General features: G+C 41.7%; 1 protein-coding gene across 7 annotated transcripts in view; it reads left to right on the top strand.

Moving 5' to 3' along the window:
• ercc6l2 (excision repair cross-complementation group 6-like 2) overlaps positions 1–15553 on the top strand; it is a 94736-nt gene extending 79183 nt beyond the window's left edge. For 5 of the 7 annotated variants that reach the window (XM_080188789.1, XM_080188785.1, XM_080188788.1 and 2 more), the window contains exons 18-20: positions 669–823; positions 7979–8160; positions 11205–15553. In XM_080188789.1, coding sequence (XP_080044915.1) covers positions 669–823; positions 7979–8160; positions 11205–12048 — 1181 coding nt within the window. In that variant the 3' untranslated portion in view covers positions 12049–15553. The remainder of the gene's footprint in view (positions 1–668; positions 824–7978; positions 8161–11204) is intronic. The other 2 variants (XM_080188790.1, XM_080188791.1) reach the window with 2 other exon arrangements.
• The last annotated feature ends 3097 nt before the right edge of the window (positions 15554–18650 follow it).

The raw sequence follows: 18650 nt of genomic DNA, 5'->3' as shown, positions 1-18650 counted from the left end.
GCAAATGGGGAGACTGACAGATTGGGGTCACTGCATATGCGCAGAGTTCCAGAACTGTCTGATTCTGGCGCAAATGGGTTTTTAATGAGATTCACAATTGCAACCTTTGCAATGCACAGAGTGAGGAGCTTTGAGTGAGATGTTGAACTGACAAAACAATCGTGATTTAGAACAGTTTTCCTGCCAATTTAGCGCTTTTGGCAGAATTCCCCCCCCCCCCGCCCCGCCATGTGTTTATTAAATGACACTGAAGAAACCATATCCTTGCAAAAATGAATAACGTGCATTGAATACAAATGAACTGGAGACCTTTTCTGATTAAATACAAGGATGCTAGCAGTCTGATTTTATCACAAAGGATGGGTTGCCTCAAATCTCTGATGTTGTCTGGGGAAGTAAGTGAGAAGTGGCTGCCGGGAGTTTCAACACTCAAATCCATTTTTGGTCAACTAAGAAGCACCAAAGTGCATTTTAACCAATAATTTTTCCATAGTGTAAAGAGGATTTGAATCTAGCCAAACAAACTGAAAGGGATACACCAGAAAAATTCTGCTTTTATATGGAACTTGTTTAAGGTGCATGACTTGATTTCATGATGCTTGTTTCTTTCAAAATGGTTTTAAGTGACAGGATTATTGTTAATTGGTGTTTAATGTTTCAATTATTAGGTGACGTAAAGGAAGTAGCTTTCATTCATTCAAACCAACATGTGATTGGATCCAGCAAGGCTGAAAATAAAATGAGTCGGACTGCAATTCGCGATGTATTTGAGCTGAAACAATATTCCCAGATTCCTGCAAATGTAGCAATGCACTCTAGTCAGGTAAAATGGTGAATGAATAGTGTCATTTTATATATATTAATTGCTTTACACCGTTCAATAATTTTACTCATGAATTTATAGAATCTCATTAATGAAGGTGGTTATCTGGTTCTCAATGACTATATGAAGTTAATACTGGTTGTGAGATGACCTGACTAGATTTTCATGGACTTGACATTCTCTGTTGGCCTGGATTTTATAGTCAGCAGTGAAGCAAAGACATTCACCACTAACCTTGAAGACAGTCTCACTGAGAGATCTAGAACCTCTCTCTCTTGCCATGCTGTGAATCATTGCATTCTTTAATCGGAATTCCCAGCGAGGAGTTGCAGCGATGTTATCAAGCTTTCTAAACCGTAAATCACATTTTAAAAATTCTCACAGCCAACCAGAAAACAAAAAGCACTGAAATTAAATCCTGTTCTAAAAATAACTTGCACAGCAAAATAAAGGTGGGTGTGCACAATGCAGTCACAGTAAAAGCTGAAATGTCATGAAAAAAGCTTGAAAAAATGGAAGAAGTTGATTAACAACTCTAATTAATTGCTATTTGAAGTTCAAAAGCATAATAAAACAGAATCTTACTACTCAAAGGAGTCTAATCATCTAATCCAGTGTAATCATCAACCCTGGACCTATTCTAGTTTAGTATAGAAGTATGACTGAAGGGTTTCCGAAATGTTATCCTACTTGTCCATTTTAAATTTTTTAAAAACTGAGAAATTGTGTAAAGATTTATGTGATATAAACGAGATATTTGAAAAGCTTTTAAAGCACCGAAGGTATGTTGGTAACAGAATGCTGGGGCCTCTTTTTGAATACAGCTATATTTTTATTAGGCATGGTTATAAAAGCTAACAAGTTAAGAAGCAGATCCAGCATAATCTATTTGAATAGTAGAACAGGACATTGCCTAGCCCTGTACCTCTGTTCTTAGGAACATTTATTTTCCTGTTTAGTAAAGTGTTTTTGTAGGCAAGTAGCACCTCTGTTGTAATTGAATTGCTTCATGTAAAATAAATAAAGTATTTAGAGAAAAAGGAAAGTGAATTATAAAGATTGCAGTTGTACTCAAGATTATTTCCTATGGCTAAAAATGCGGTAAAAAGGAGAGAGGCTTTTTGTTAACAAGGATGGAGAGTTACCCACTCCTGCCACCTCCGGTAGCACTGATGTTGTACAGGAATTGGTATGTGGCATAGATCATGTCAGAAACCGGGAAACTATGGACTGGAATTCCTATTTGGAGGTGGTAATTGATAGTTGAGAGATTCCTGGCACCACCATTTCATGGCAGGGAGTCAGAGGCAGGCTGGAGTCAGCAGCAAGTCTGAAACAGAGGCAGGCAATACCAAGGCAGCCAAGATAAAAGGCCCACCTCCGTTCAATGATATCTTAGCCCAGTTCTCAAGATGAGTGTGAGGCCCCAACCGTCTATGCACTACAACCCTCATCCCTATGCCCCGGCAATGTATTCACCCAGCATCCATCGAAAATAGAACTCATGTGCTCTACAATAATGTTGGGAATAATTTGAGAAACTCATAGGTTTGTTAAAATAAACAAACGCTACTTGAATTCTATTTCAATAAATGTAATCCTCTGAACAGCTCATAAATCTGTCAAAATAATCAAGCTCACATCCCCCACGGTATGAAAAGGTATGACAGCTATATCAACAACCCATGCTGAACCAAATCCACTAGTAGGTTTAGAAGTCAGACAAACATGCATACTCACATTCCACTGAACATCTGTGTCAACAGACCCTCCTGAGCTGAATCCATTAAAGCATTTTGTAGACAGGTAGAAGCTCAGCTGTCTGTCAAAGCTTTGAAACAGCCAAACAGATTGCTGAGTTGAACTTCAATGAAAACAACGTATAAGCACATTTCACACCATCAGATCTGGATTTCATGAGTGTACAATGCAGTATAGCTTTTAGTCCAGTGGCTAATGTACTCTAATGAAGCTGAAGACTTTTTTCCACTTCTATAATGTTATTCATTGCCTTCACACCTTGTCAGATGTCAGAAGTGACAGCCTGGCAAACATTATTTAATGGCCATTCATATTTTCAAAACAAAACCCTATCATCAGTCACCTTATTGAAGCATATATAAATTATGATACAGCATTTATTATGCCATTTGAAGTTGACAACAGATTTTGACTTTACCTTTTGTACAGTTCCCAACTCCATACCATGGTTCACAACACCGCTGTGCTGGTATGAGTCAAGTCATCTTCCATAACTGGCCTGGCTCCCATGGAAATTGCAGAAAGTCTGAAATGCTCATTTCTTCAATGTTGCTGGCCATGTGTGGACTCCTGACCTGCCCCTTATCCCATGCTGCTAAAAATTGCTGAATGGAGATTTCTAAAGCCCAATGCACTTTGGCATCTGATAAGGTGGAAATATCTGACCTTAGATCTGCTTTTATTGTAGGTCAACATAAGTTTTGCAGATTTAAACAAAACGTGGCCTAATCTGATAAATGTTTTTACAGCCCACTGTGTTCACAACAGGGGTTGCTGTGGAAAATCAGGAGAAGACTTGCAACAAACCTGGATTAGCAGTAAACCCTTGAATCGTGTTACTTGTTGTTGAGGTGTCGTGTGACAGAAAGTCATTGTCTATGGCAAATTTCCAGTCTGTAGACAGCAGAGATCCTTGAGCACCTCCACACAACAGTGCTGAAAGCATAAGTTTTGTTTGGGCATGTTTCAAATTTTATTTTTTTGAAATGTAGATTGCCAGAGTGTATCTTCCAAAAAAGTTTCAAAAAGAACTTTTTAAGATTTTTTTCATCCTGTCTGACCCTGTTTTTTGGTAAATGTTTCATATTTTTTTTCAAATTGTCAGGTTTGGTGATTTGTCAATGAAAACGACTCTGGGAAGTCACTCAGCCTGATGTCAGTACTCAGTTTTTAAACATTGGTCTCAGTAGCATCTTTTTGATCGAACTCTTAAAACATTTCACTCTTACTCACAATTAGAAAGCTCAGTTAGGTGCTGAGTGTCTAGACACCCGTTTTATGTCTGTTACGAATAGAAGTAGTTCCATCTTTCCATATGCATCAACTCTCAGGAGTTCATTTTATTTCACCAGATCATGTTCATAAAACGAGTAAACAAATACCAGTTAAAAATTGGCACTCTCAATATCAGATTTTACATTGTTTTACCAATTGTAACAAATTTCAGAACACATGCTTAGTAGATGTATTCAATATAGCCCACAAGCTTCCTCCTCTAATGTAGGGGTGACTGTTAAGCTTTACGCTAAATTAACACATTTGATGCACTTGTATCTGATACAAGTTGGGCTGCTTTTGTTTTAACCTCATTTTAATTCTGATCGTGGCAGATTGATCCTCCAAAGATAGGCAAGTCTGGTGGAAGGTTAATGAGGGCAGAGTGGTAGATGTAGTCTATATAGACTTCCGTACAGCTTTTGATGAAGTTCCACATGGTTGACTGCTCTGGGAGGTTAGATCAAGTGGAATCCAGGGAGAGCTGGCAAATTGGATATACAGTTGACTTGATGGGAAGAACAGTGGTGATTGTCAAGTGGTATTCATTCATCCGTTGTCGTAGCATCTGCGTGGTCTCCCCAGTGTACCATTCTTCGGGACATCCTTTCCTGCAGCCTTTTAGGTAGACAATGTTGGCCGAATTGCAAGAATATGTGCCATGTTCCTGGTGGATGGTGTTCTCATGTGTGATGATGTCATCCGTGTCGATGATCCAGCATGGCTTGTAGAGGTTGCTGTGGCAGGGTTGTGCGGTGTTGTGGTCACTGTTCTCCTGAAGGCTGGGTAGTTTGCTGCCAACAATGGCCTGAGGTTTGAAGGCAAGAAGCAGGGGTGTGGGGATGGCCCTGGTGAGACAATGGGGAGACCATGCAGACCTACAGCAATGGATGAATGAACGCCGCTCGACAATCACCAGGCAAGACAGTTCCCTTCCTGTTGGCGAACACTTGAGCGGTCATGGGCATTCGGCCTCTGATCTTTGGGTAAGCGTTCTCCAAGGCGGCCTTCACAACATACAACAGCGCAGAGTAGCTGAGTAGAAACTGATAGCCAAGTTCCGCACACATGAGGATGGCCTCGACCGGGATCTTGGGTTCATATCACACTATCTGTAACCCCCATGACTTGCCTGAACTTGCAGCATCTCACTTATCCTGTCGGGAGACAATACACATTTCTTTAACCTATGCTTAATGCTATCTCCGCTCACATTGTCTGCACCTTTAAGACTTGAATAGCAGATTAGCTGTAAAGACTCGCATTCTAATCCATTTTCTGTTATCTGTGTGTGTCTTTATATGCCCTATTTCTGATCAGAACTCTCCACTCACCTGACAAAGGAACAGCAAACCGAAAGCTTGTGGCGTTTGCTATCAAATGAATCTGTTGGACTCTAACCTGGTGTTGAGAGACTTCTTACTGTGTTTACCCCAGCCCAATGTCGGCATCTCCACATCTTGATGGGAGAAAGCAGAGGGTAATGGTGGAAGAATGCCTGTGACTAGTGGTGTGCCTCAGGGGTCAGTGCTGGGCCCATTGCTGTTTGTTATCTATATCAATGATTTAGATGAGAATGTACAAAGCATGATCAGTCGGACTGGAAGCCTGTGACTAGTGGTGTGCCTCAGAGGTCAGCGCTTGAATCATTGCAGTTTGTTATCTATATCAACGAATTAGATGAGAATGTACAAGGCATGATCAAGTAAGTTTGCAAATGACACTAAAATAGTTGGTAATGTAGATAGTGAGGAAGGTTATCAAAAATTGCAACAGGATCTTGATCAGCTGGGGAAGTGGCCAAGAAATGGCAAATGGAGTTCCATACAGATAAGTGTGAAGTGTTGCATTTTGGAAACTCAAATCAAGGTAGGACTTTCATGGTAAATGGTAGGACTTTGGAGAGTATTGTGGAACAGAGGGACCTTGGAGTTCAGTTGCACAGTTCTCTAACGTTGGAGTCACGGGTAGATAGGGCAGTGAAGAAAGCTTCTGGTATGCTGGCCTTCATCAGTCAGGGCATTGAGTATAGAAGTTGGAAAGTTTTATAGGATTTTGGTAAGGCCGCACCTGGAGTAGTGTGTTCAGTTTTGGTCGCCTTGCTATACGAAGAATGTTATTAAACTGGAGAGAGTGCAGAAGAGATTTACAAGGATGTTGCCAGGAGTCGAGAGACTGAGTTATAGGGAAAGATTGGACAGGCCAGGACTTTTTTCTTTGGAGCATAGGAGACCGGGGTGATCTTATAGAGGTGCACAAGATCATGAGAGGCTTGAAAAGGATGAATGCACTCAGTCTTTTTTACTAGTGTTAGGGAATTGAGAATTAGAGGGCATAGGTTTAAGTTAAAAGGGGAAAGAATTAATGGGAACCTGAGGAGCAACTTTTTTTTACACTGAGTGTGGTACATATATGGAATGAGCTGCCGGAGGAAGTGGTTGACAATATTTACAAGGCATTTGGACAGATTTATGGATAGGAAAGGTTTAGAGGGATATGGGCCAAATGCAGGAAAATGGAGTTAGTTTTGATGGGCATTTTGGTCAGCATGGACCTGTTTGGGCCGAAGTATCTGTCTCCGTGCCATAGATTCTATCTATGGTGCAGGTCTTTCAAAATTTAATAGAAACACGGCCAATACACACAGCAATAGGTGTATGATGTGTATTGCAGCAGCAATGCGATAGACTGCATTGTTGCAAAGCAGCATATCATGTATCCCAGCTTTTTGTGCTCAGAATTAAGTTTGTCAACTTTTTAAAAAATCATGTTATTTCACTGAACCAAACTAGCAGCAAGAGTGCTCCCTCTTTATCTCAACATGCAGCTTTCTGGTTTTCTTTATGAATTTTTACCTGCATGAAACAAAAGTTAAGGCATCAGAAAAGGCCTTTGTATGGATCCCAGCAGCATTCCATATTTACATTAATCCCAACCAGTGCAAGTCTCCTGAAACACCAGAACCAAATGTATTTACATTTCTGCCCCTTGTTACAATGGAGGAATTTTTTGGTTTAGTTAATAAGGTTGCCTGAACCATGTTTGTTCCGAACCTTTTTTATTCCTTCTCCTAATGGCTTATTGTAATGAAGCATTGTTAACGTTTTCAAAACCAAAGGAAGATTTTAGCTTTCTAGTAAAATAAAGGCCTTCTATTTCTAAAAAGCAGCAAACAAACAAATGCAGACTGATAGCTGCAGCGCTGTGGTAGAGTTGATCCAATCTTCCTGTCCTTCCAACTCATGGTATTCCAGGTGGAAAGAACACATTGCATACACAAAGCACAAATTCAGCAATATGGTTCACTTCCCCTCAACTGGTAATTGTGCCAATATCAATATCCGTAACTAGTCTTTCACTGACAGAATCCATCTCCTGCCAGCAGCACAGATTGGAACAGTCAGTGATTGAGAACATGCACTAGGACCATTTTCTGATATTGCTGCTAATTCACTTGCAGTTAGCCCTGATATAATTAGTTATGTCAATATCACTTTCTGGATTGAAGGGAGATTTATAATGGCTATTAGCAAATAGGGTACTCCTCAAATGAACATACCATTTCCAATAGTGAAAATGTTTGACTCCATGATCTCCAAAGGAAAAGAAGAACTTGCATTTCTGAAGTGTATTTCACAAACTCAGGGCATTCCAAAGCACTTAACATCCAGTGACATGCTTTTTACTATTGTAATCACTGTTATAACGTAGGAGTTTCTGCAGCTGATAAGTACACAGCAAGATCCCACCAACAGAAATGTAATAAATACAAGATCATTTGTTTTAGAGATGTTTGTTGAGGATTAATATTAGTTTAGCAACTGAGGAAACCTGCTGTTCTCCAAATAATGTCACTAAATCATTTATATCCACCTAAGAGAACAGGTCTCATTTAGCAAGCTATTTACTGTTTACAGCAAACTAAATGAGCTAAGTTTTATTTCAGATGTTTCATTTTGCTTTACTTAGGAATTCTAAACAATGTTAGGCAAATAAGAAGAGATTTGGGAAGTCTGCTTAAATCAATTACTTTTTTATCTAGAATTGGGACCACGTTGAATCCTGTGTATGATTTAAGATTTTATTCTTGAAAGTATTTGACCACTGTTTCTATTTTAGAAACTTCAGGAAGCTGCTAATTTGCTTGTCCCTCAAAAATCCACCCAGCAACACCAAGTGAATGAAAGTCAAAAGTTACCTCCCCTTTCGTTTGTACATCCTGTCACACAGACAGAGAAGAAGATGCTCCAAGCAGGTGGCATTACCTTCCTGATGGGACAGACACCCAAAGGAATCTGTAGGTGAGTGAACATGAAGACACAGGTCAGAGGTCAAAAGGGCTCTAATTCCTCTTTGTTAAGGCAGCTGTGCTCATTATTTTTCTGGCTATATAATACTTTCACCTGAAGCTGACACTTTGAGGCCTTCTCTATCTTTTGTATGTACAAGAGTCCAGAAAGAAATTGGACACTCTAGTAATGTGAATATGTGAGCTCAAACTATTCGTACTTAAGTGTACCAAATTAGTGTATTTGCCAAATGAAGGGAGAGCTATATAATGTACAGGAAATGCTTAACCTATTCTTCTGCTCACAGTTCTGTTTTCATTCAGATTGGCAATGCCTTTTTTCACAATAGTGGAGATAGCATAGTACAGGGGCATCAAAAGTAGTTACACCTGCAAAATGAGGCAAGGAATATGGAGACTGAATAGCAAGTGGTTCGTTTTGAGAAATAGGCAAGTACTTTCCCAGAAGCCATTGTGTTTCCTCTCATTTCTGATTACATTGTTGCACCATGTTCTCTGAAAATCTTAACTTTTGTAAGGAACTTTGTACAGGATTTAGAGCCCTCTCTCTAGATTACTGATTCAAGAAATCTTGTTTTGACAGCCATCACCATAATACAATAATTGACCAATAATGAATGCGTTAAGGCATGAATTGATTATATGGTAAATGACAATTGAGCCTTTCTTTGTAATCATGGGTGAGCTGAAAGGCCACATATGTGTCCTGGTCAGTTTTTTGTTTATGTTCAGCTGTTCAGTGGTGCTGTGCTGAATAATACACGCAGCCCACACAGGTTCTGAAGGCATGGATGCAGATCCAGCAGTCTCTACTCAAGACCCGTGGTGCAGCTGTGCAAGCATTCCCTGGCAAATACGTTTTTTTTTTGCTCACCGTCACAGAGAGAGCTTGCAAATAGGATTACCCATAGATCGGAAAATAATACCAACACATTAAACTGGTAGCAAGTGACAGGAAACCTTTCTATTGCTGTGTTTCTGTTACTAATCCAAGAGGTGATAGAGGAATTTTTAAACTTCCTGCACCATTGCTAATTGCAATAAAAAGCATTGGATCCTATGTCTGAGTGACAGCTGAGCCAGCTGGAGAGAAGGTATGGGGAGGAGGGGGAGAAAGAGAGAAACAGACAAGGAAAAAAGGAGGTATCAATAAAAGGTCAGCATTTTGTTGTCACTCTACACTAACTGGTAATAGGACTTCCTGCATCTTGGTAAGATAACAATCTTGCTTCGAAGCACCTCCTGGTCTGCACCGCTGTGAAACAGTAGTTTATATCAGCGGGAGAACAGAAAATACAGCACAGAGGCAGGCTATTCAGTCCATCTGGTCTGTTTCTGTATTTATGCCGCACACGAGCCTCCTGCCACTTTGCTTTATCTGACTCTCTCATAAGAACATAAGAAATAGGAGCAGGAGTAGGCCATCTAGCCCTTCGAGCCTGCCCCGCCATTCAATAAGATCATGGCTGATCTGTCGCTGCTCAGTTCCACTTTCCCGCTTTCTCCCCATAACCCTTAATCCCCTCTCTTATCAAAAACCCATCAACCCGCGTCTTAAAAATATTTAGTGAGGCAGCCTCCACCACTTCAACGGGCAGAGAATTCCAGAGATTCACCACCCTTTGAGTGAAGAAGTTCCTCCTCAACTCCGTTCTAAACCGCCCCCCTTTTATCTTGAGGCTGTGCCCCCTAGTCCTACTGTCTTTTTTGAGCGGGAAGAGTCTCTCCACCTCTATCCTATCCATCCCATTCATCATCTTATACGTCTCAATGAGATCTCCCCTCATTCTTCTAAACTCTAACGAGTACAAGCCCAGTTTATTCAGCCTCTCCTCATAGCTCAACCCCCTCAACTCATTATAACCTTGTGTATCTTTCTCCGTTATGTAATAATCTGAAATATTCAGAGTCGTGCCTAAACCCTGAATCTTGACCTTGTCATGAACTGGTCATGTCCTTTCTTGCATTCTGTATATTCAATGTGCAGAAACATGGATGGTTGAATGTAAATTATCAGATTGAAATTTACTAAGAAAGCGTTTGAATGGGATTATAAACCACAAGATTCAAGCTTGAATGGCTTCTGATTTGTTCCTTTGACAACTTTTAGAGCACAGCTTTCTTCTTCAGCTCTTGCCATATATTATTTCCTTATAACATGAATGGGTTACAACCTGTATGATAAACACTTAGACATTGCTTTGAAAGGAAGATTAAACTTAAAGAGGCCATTTTCATCTCATAATGATATTCAGCCCGAATAATGTCAAATTATTGAGAAGGAACAAATGGAAGTTATTTTACGTTTGGAAAGCAATGTGACCGAAGTATTAGGAGCATATATTGTACCTGTACGCCAGTTGAATGGATGACACTAATGTGGGGATTGAAGAGTATCAATTGATTTCAGTTACCTTCAGCTTCTCCAATACAATATATTCTCCCTCTCTCTGACCCCAATGCCTCAACAACAACAACAAACTTTGAGAAATAATTCATCAGGTAGGATTAACCTTTGTCTCAATCAGTTATAAATACCCAATAGGCAATCCAACATATCAGGTTAAGAAGGCATTTAATGAATATTCAGCCAGTACCCCTGCATAGTTTGTTCAGCAAGCACTTTCAATAATTGAAAAAGGACCAATATGTTTTTTAATTTCCAGATTCCAATACAAATGGGACAATCGGTTGTTAGTTTGCACCAGGAAAGCTCTCACTAATACACAACCTGTACTAAGAAAATATCTTTGCAACAACATCCACAAAATAAAAAGAATGGAGTAGATGGAGGCACTTGATGATTTAAGCCATAGGCTGACATAGTACTGTTGAATCTTACCAATGAGCAGTATCAGGCATTTGGTGGAGATGAGGGGATTGGGAGATATGAAAGAGGGCAGAAGATAGGAGTAGTGATTTGGCAGTATTACCTCCTAAGAGATTTTGAAGAGATGTTTTCACTATAACTTTAAATATTGAATTGTTTACTTAGCAGTTCTATGTTAAGAAAAAGCTATTGCCTTTCTGTTATAGAAAACAACTCTGTGAAATGGCTGAGTATTTCAACATGGCCTCAGTGGAAGATTTGGCAGAGCATGTTTTAAGCAGCAGCTCACAGCACCGGATGACAATGCTGAGGGAGTTTTACACATCCCAGTATCCAGAACTGAAAGGCATCATGCCAGCCCAGCCCCCAAAATCTGCCTTTGAGGATGATGCGACAGTGGAAAGGTCAAAAGTCTTTACAGCCACAAATCATAGGTCAAGACTGCCTCAAATTAAAACTAATAAAATGCTAACAGACAAATTTCTTTCTAGTCATTTTGCTGAAGATGTTGGCAGTAGCATCAGCGTGGATTTTTCAAGTTCTTCAACATTTCCACTCTCAAAGACGAAACCAAACAGGAGCGAGACAAGTTCTAGAGGGCTTGTGAAATGTCAGCAGCATTATGAGGAGACAGGGCCAACAGCTGGAGAATCAACAGACAACTCAGATAAAAAGCAAGAATTAATACAGTCAAAAACTGGTTCAATCACAGAGCTACTTGGTGACACCTCAATACTGGATGCATTGTTTGAGAGAAAGAAAATCCAAAGTGCACAGCCAGTAAAGAGTTCAGGGCATGTTCCAAAAGGAAAACGCAAACCAAAAGATTTTTGGGATTTTCTCAATCAAAGTAACAATGAGTACGTCAGTACATTAACAGATTTATCCGTGATAGAGCGTTTATGTAAACGTATACCTTTGAAATCAAAGAAAAGAGGAGAAAAATCAGACAACACTCATTGGAAAAAAAATGAGAAGTTTTTATGGAAAAAAGGTGATCCAAAGAATGACTCTGGTGCCTCAACCTCAGGCACGTTTTTAGCAAGTTAACCATGGAAATGGAATTCTGAAGTGCTCGATGGAGAGGAGTGACAGAAAACTACAAATGAATAATAATTTAACTGAGATATAATAATTATAAAAATGAAAAATTCTTGTATAGGAATTTGTTTCTGCTTGTTTTCAAAACTTAAGATATTTGAATTTCAAATGATGGCAGTAATGGGTTATGGTCAGGAAACCCAGTAACACTGGTGTGCCCTGATCATTTGGGACAATTTTTCAATTGATACCTTGTTTTATATCAATTAACTTATTGCTCTCAGTGTCTGAACATGTTTCTCTTCTGGATTTTAAGTACACATAGCCTTAATTTTATACAGGAAGGATCATTGTCTGAAATTGTTGGATGGCGGGACCTCACTTCCTACCATTCACTTTCCCCTGTACCCCTTGAGATCTCACTTTTCTGACCAGTCTATCATTTGGGAGCTTGTCAAATGTCTTATAAAATCTATGTAGACAACATCCACTGCACTACCCTCATTTATCCTCCTTGTTATTTCCTCATAAACTTCTATCAAGTTAGTAAGACACGATCTTTCCCTAACAAAACTATGCTGACTATTCCTGATCAATCCGTGCCTTTCTAAGTGACAGATTATCCTTGTATTCAAAATGTTTATAATAATTTGCCCACCACTGAAGTCAGACTAACTGGTCTGTAGTTTTCTGGCCTATCCCTCACATCCTTTTTAAATAATGGTACAATGTTCGCAAACCTCAAATCCTCTCGTACTCCACCATTATCTAATGAGAGTTAGAAAATGATCCTTAAGCATCTGCTGTTTCCTCCCTGGTTTCCTCCAACAGCCTGGGTTGCAATCCACATAGTCCTGATGACTTATTCACTTTCAAGGGTGCCAACACCCCAGAACATCATCTGTCACTGTTTATTGTGTCTAATATTTCAAACTTCTTTTTAACTGGCATGGCTACACCATCCCTCCTCCTCTTAGTGAAGACAGAGACAAAGTTCTCATTGAAAACCCTCATGTACATCTCTGAAAGGCCCTACTTTTTCTTTGGTTATTCTTGTGTCTTAATATATTAGTAAATCATTTTAGGTTTTTTTTTATTTTACCTGCCAATATTTTTTGGCATACTCTCTTTGCTTTCCTAAATTCCGGGCGATTGGCTTCTGATGGGGATGGCCCCAACCCCTTTCTGCCAAAGATGTAACTCTACTGATTTTTTGTTTCCCCTCCCTCTACCCCCATCCCCCCACAAGTTCAATCCGCCCACTGGCCTCAAATTTGAGGCTGGGTGGGGATGGGCTCTTGAGTCCTTGTTTGGGACAAGGGTGGGCTTCTGGTGCAAGTCCTCACCCACCTGAGCATAACATCATTGCTTGGTTGGGGCAGGCAGGAACCCAGAATTAAAAGTTTAAAGTTTATTCATTAGTCACAAGTAAAGCTTACATTAATACTGCAATGAAATTATTGTGAAATTCCCCTAGTCGCCACACTCTGGCACCCGCTCGGGTCAGTGCACCTAACCAGCATGTCTTTCTGAATGTGGAAGGAAACCGGAGCACCCGGAGGAAACACACGCAGGCACAGGGAGAACGTGCAAACTCCACACGGCCAGTTACCCAAGCTGGGAATCGAACCTGCTGTGAAGCAGCAGTGCTAACCACTGTGCCGCCCAATTAATGCTATCCCTCTAATTTCATGTGCCCCCCCCCACCCCCCCAGCAATTAAAAACCTGTGGAGTTGGGGGGGGTGTATATTCTGGTCCATGTCCTTTTTATTGTATTTATTTTAAGTAAATGCTTTGCGGCATTGGTTGATTTTGCTTGTGAATCTGTCTAAAGTAATATAAATGCCAATGTGAGGGAGCATGACTCACTATTGCACCTTCACAATTGTTCCATTCTTTTTTCCCTCTTGGTGATAGTATTAAGCATTCTAAGGAGATGACATTTTAATGAAAATCCATGAATTTAGCTAAAAATTCATTTACATTCATAAACATGGAAATGGTAAACTCCCTTTTCTGTATTATTTGTCAAAGATTGATTTCTGAAAAGTTCCAATCTACTATTAGGAACATCCTACTCTTTATCCTATCTATTCTTAGGAACATAGGATAACGAGTAAGATATTCAACCCTATAAAGCTAATTAAATCATGGCTGATTTAGAGTTCAACTCTTTTAACCCATCTTTGTATAATGTCTTGCAAATATCCCAGCGTCCATAGCAGCACAGCACAGCCATATTGCTATTAGTTTATAATAATCTGGAAAAACATTTTGAATTGTGTCCACATAATTTGTGTTCTATTTTTTGAATCTGGGAACACAACTTTGAAGGAAGGTTTTGTCACAGCTCAAGATTAACCATTAAAGATGTCTCATCAATTTTCTGGTATGTTCAAAACCTGGGATAGGAAGTAACTATCATGCATGCTCCCTGGAAAATGAACAGATATATGCATGAATTGCAACTGGTGGTCACAGAATAGCTGAACATTGAGGGAGTGGAACCCCATTCGGGTTTATGAAGGGGTTTCCCTGTTGCCAAGGGGTGCAAAGGGCGATGTGCTTGCAGTCGATTGCCCCCTGCATCTGTGGCAGACCAGCTATGTTGCTGAAGCCTGTAGCCATTTCATCCTGCCAGGCCTGGCTCAGGTCAAAATGTTCATGTCCAAAGCCTTAGCATAGAATTCATCCGTGACCTCACGGATGCACTTATGGGTGGATGCCTGCGATGTTCTAAACTGCTTACCCGTGAAGGTCTGGAATGACCCCATAGTGCAAATGTTGAGGGCTGCCATGACCTTCACAGCCGCAGGGAGCAGAGTCCTCCACCAGCACGTGACGCCAAGCCAACAAAGACATAGCACAAGCACCACACAGTCTCCCTGGTGAAGCGGAGTCTTCTATGGTACATGCTGTTCAACATGTCCTGAATGAAGGTCACTCGAGCTCTGTACACCCTTGGTCTCCTTCTAAGCCTTCCTGCTCCCTTCACTGCTTGTCTGTCCTCCGGCCCCTGAGCCTGCCCTGCGACCCCCTAGTCTCTTTCTATAGAGTCTTTCCTCAGTGCTGCTGCTGCACCTTGCTGCTGGGTTCTTTGCTCCTCACCAGCCCCACTGGTTCCATACCAATATTGATCGGATTCCTGCAAGGGTTGAAAGGGGCAGAGGGGGAGTCGGCTTGCTTGAAAAAGCAGCCAACATATCCAAGGACCCCATGCATCCCGGACAAACTCTCTTCCACCTTTTTCCGTCAAGGAAAAAGATACAAAAGTTTGAGATCACATACCAACCGACTCGAGAACGGTTTCTTTCCTGCTGCCATCAGACTTTTAAAGGGACCTACCTTATAATAAGTTGATCTCTGAGTACCTTTATCTATGACTGTAACAGTACATTCTGCACCCTCTCCTTTCTTTCTCTATGAAAGGTATGTTTTATCTGTATAGCGCACAAGAAACAATACTTTTCACTGTATACTGATATGTGGTAATAATAAATGTAATAAATCAAATGGTGTCGCTTGGTGTTACTGCTGACCATTACTTTCCCTGAACCAGTGGCAACCGAGACCTGGAAGCAACCAGTCTCAGACCTTATTGGGCAGCAACTGCTCACTCACAGCTCAGGTGCCCCCCATCTTCAGAACAGGACTAGTCCCGGCCTTTGCCCTCACCCAATCAGATTGCGGTCGGCTTCCCGTCTGGTTTTCCCTCCCTCAGCCTCTCTGACACTGGGCATTCTGACAGGAGGGTTATATGCTTATTCACCTGGAATGGCCAGGGTCAACTGAAGGGTGATCCTCTTGGGGGAAAGATCCTCACTGGCAGGCAGGCATTGAGCCCTGAACGTTTGACTTTAAGTCTGTGGACAGCCAACATAGCAATGTTAGGGGACAGAATTGCTTAATATTTCAGGGATAAGCAAAGTTAATAGGCACCCTTCTTACTCATAGAGTAATAAAATCTCTACAGTGCAGAAGGAAGCCGTTCCACCCATCAAGTGCACAGACTCTGACAGAGCTTCTTTCCAGTCCCATTCCCCACCATATCCGTATAACACAGTTAACCCATTAGTCTTCCTAACCTACATTCCTGGGACAGTAAGGGATAATTTAGCATGGTCAATCCACCTAACCCATACATCTTTGAACTCTGGGAGGAAAGGGGAGCAGCTGGAGGAAGTCCACGCAGACAATGGGAGAATGTGCAAACTCCACAATCACCAAAGGCTGGCATCGAACCTAGGTCCCTGGCACTGAGGCAGCAATGCTAACGACTGTGCCATCCATACTCATCATTCCAAGATCTCATTGTTGTCATGCCTCAACACTTAATCCTTCTGGATAATGACTGTAGAATTTGTGCACCCACCCCCAAGGTGGGCACCCTGTAGTTTTCTCTTTCAGGTTTTCATTCACTCAACCCATTAGGCTCAGCTCCCTGACTCTCATCATCACCCACCCCCCCCCCCCCCACCCAACGTGCCCAACAGCAGCCCCTGTCCCAAACTCCCATGCTCCAGACTGCAGACCTATAGAGCATTCAGATAAATAACATACACAACAGAGTTCAAAAGCAACCCCGACCTTCACAGTGTATGGCTAGTGCAGCCTTATGCCCTCTTTCCCTCACATTGCCCGACCTTCCCTCCCCACCTCACCCCCCAAGCCCCTGACACCATCCCCAAGAATCTAACCCCTTCCCTTAGACGGCCCCCACCATAGCTGGCCAATGGCTTTGTCCTCTTGGATTCCCTGGTGCTCAGTAGAGACGATGGTGCTCATCTCTTTTCTCCCTCTCGATGTCATGGTACCTGGTTCCCATTTTTAACAACCGGTAGTAATATATGTGATGTAACATTAACCATGCTAAGTACATGTTCATGGATTCAAATTTGTTCAAATCAGATTGTTGTCCTTCCTGGATGTGAATCTCATCATGTCATCGGGGAGGGCCTGGGAAGACCGCAATTGGAAATCTCGCCAGCACAAATCCCGCCCTTTATCTTTAAATATGCAAGGGGGCATCAGGAGATAGTGGATAAGAAGTTGTGGGTAAAACATAGTCCTTCATATGACTCTTACTTGGCGGAAGAAGAGGGTGAGAAGCGTGGATGGTGGAAAGGACTAATTTCATGAGATTATCCCATGGGGATTGGCAATAAATGCTGGTCTAGCAATGCCCACATCCTGTAAATGAGTTATTTTAAATGCTTCAAAGATGCCTGAAATACATTCCATCCGACACTGGGTCTCGAGCAGTTTTATTATTGGTGTTAGACCAGATGTTCATATTGATGAGAAGACATGCACCTGTTTAAGGGCCCCTTCTTGAATCTAAGTAATCCTACAGGTGCTGGCTGAATTTCAGTTGAACCTTGGACTTGCTATGTGCAGGTTCATGCAGCAAGTATACAGCTGATGCCAAAAATAGACCAGAATGAATTTCAATCCCTTTTCTGACATGCACCAATATTTTGCATCATCACGTCTCATATAAGAATTGAGGCCATAGGTGTTCTGCTCACCACTAGCATTGGAGCAACACAGTAGCACAGTGATTAGCACCACTGCCTCACAGCGCTAGGGACCTGGGTTCAATTCCTGGCTTGGGTTACTGTCTATGTGGAGTCTGCATGTTCTCCCCATGTCTGTGTGGGTTTCCTCCGGGCGCTCCAGTTTCCTCCCACAATCCAAAGACGTGCTGGTTAGGTGCATTGGCCATGCTAAATTCTCCCTCAGTGTATCCAAACAGGCCTCGGAGTGTGGCAATGAGGGGATTTTCACAGTAATTTCATTACAGTGTTAACGTAAGCCGACTTGTGACACTAATAAATAAATAAATTATTCAAAGTTGACTGCAGGCCTCTAAGAAACATCTCTGTAACTCTTCCTCAACTATTTTTAATTGGGTGAATGCATTGGGATCTGTATGCCATTTTGACAGTAGACTAGTCTAAGACACACACTGGGCCTGATTTTACCATTACATTACCAAGTTTTCACACCCGAAAATATGCGCAAAGTCAGGCGTGAGGTGAGTAGTGTGCTCCATGCCTGCCTCTGCTCTGGTTCCCATTTACCAAGATTCAAAAATGGCTGCAATCGGGTCTGTGCTCTAAACAGGCACAATGGCCATTTAAATGCATTCGCTTGCATTTAAATTGACTTAATGGGCTGCAAGCCCAATCTTACCAGCTCTTGCCCCTTTATCTCCACGTTCACCCATCCATAATTCGCACAAAAAAGACATGCTCTACAAAAGTCTGATTTCGGATGCTCCAGCTAATGAGGAGGTAGGTGCTGAGCATCTGACGGCTCTCTGTTTGAGATCAGTAGTGGGGAGGGGGACGGGTGGAGAATGGGGGTTCTGCTGCCACTCTGCCTGAGGTCAGTGGGGGGGAGGGGCATCTGCTGCCACTCTGCCTGAGATTAGTGGAGGGGGGTCTGCAGCCACTCTGCCAGTGATCAATGAGGGGGAAGGGGGAGGGACCCATGATTGGTCTGGGTGGCGGGCCACGGAGGGATAAGAGGGTCAGTAATGTTGTGGGTGAGACAATGTCTATGGGGACCAGGAGGAGGCATTATCTGGGATGTAGCTGGGGAGCCA

The sequence above is a fragment of the Carcharhinus amblyrhynchos genome, chromosome 5, assembly GCF_965287045.1.
Source record: "Carcharhinus amblyrhynchos chromosome 5, sCarAmb.v2.hapA, whole genome shotgun sequence".
Lineage (NCBI taxonomy): Eukaryota > Metazoa > Chordata > Chondrichthyes > Carcharhiniformes > Carcharhinidae > Carcharhinus > Carcharhinus amblyrhynchos.
Note: the sequence above shows the minus strand (reverse complement) of the source record. Positions and strands in the feature narration are given on the sequence as shown.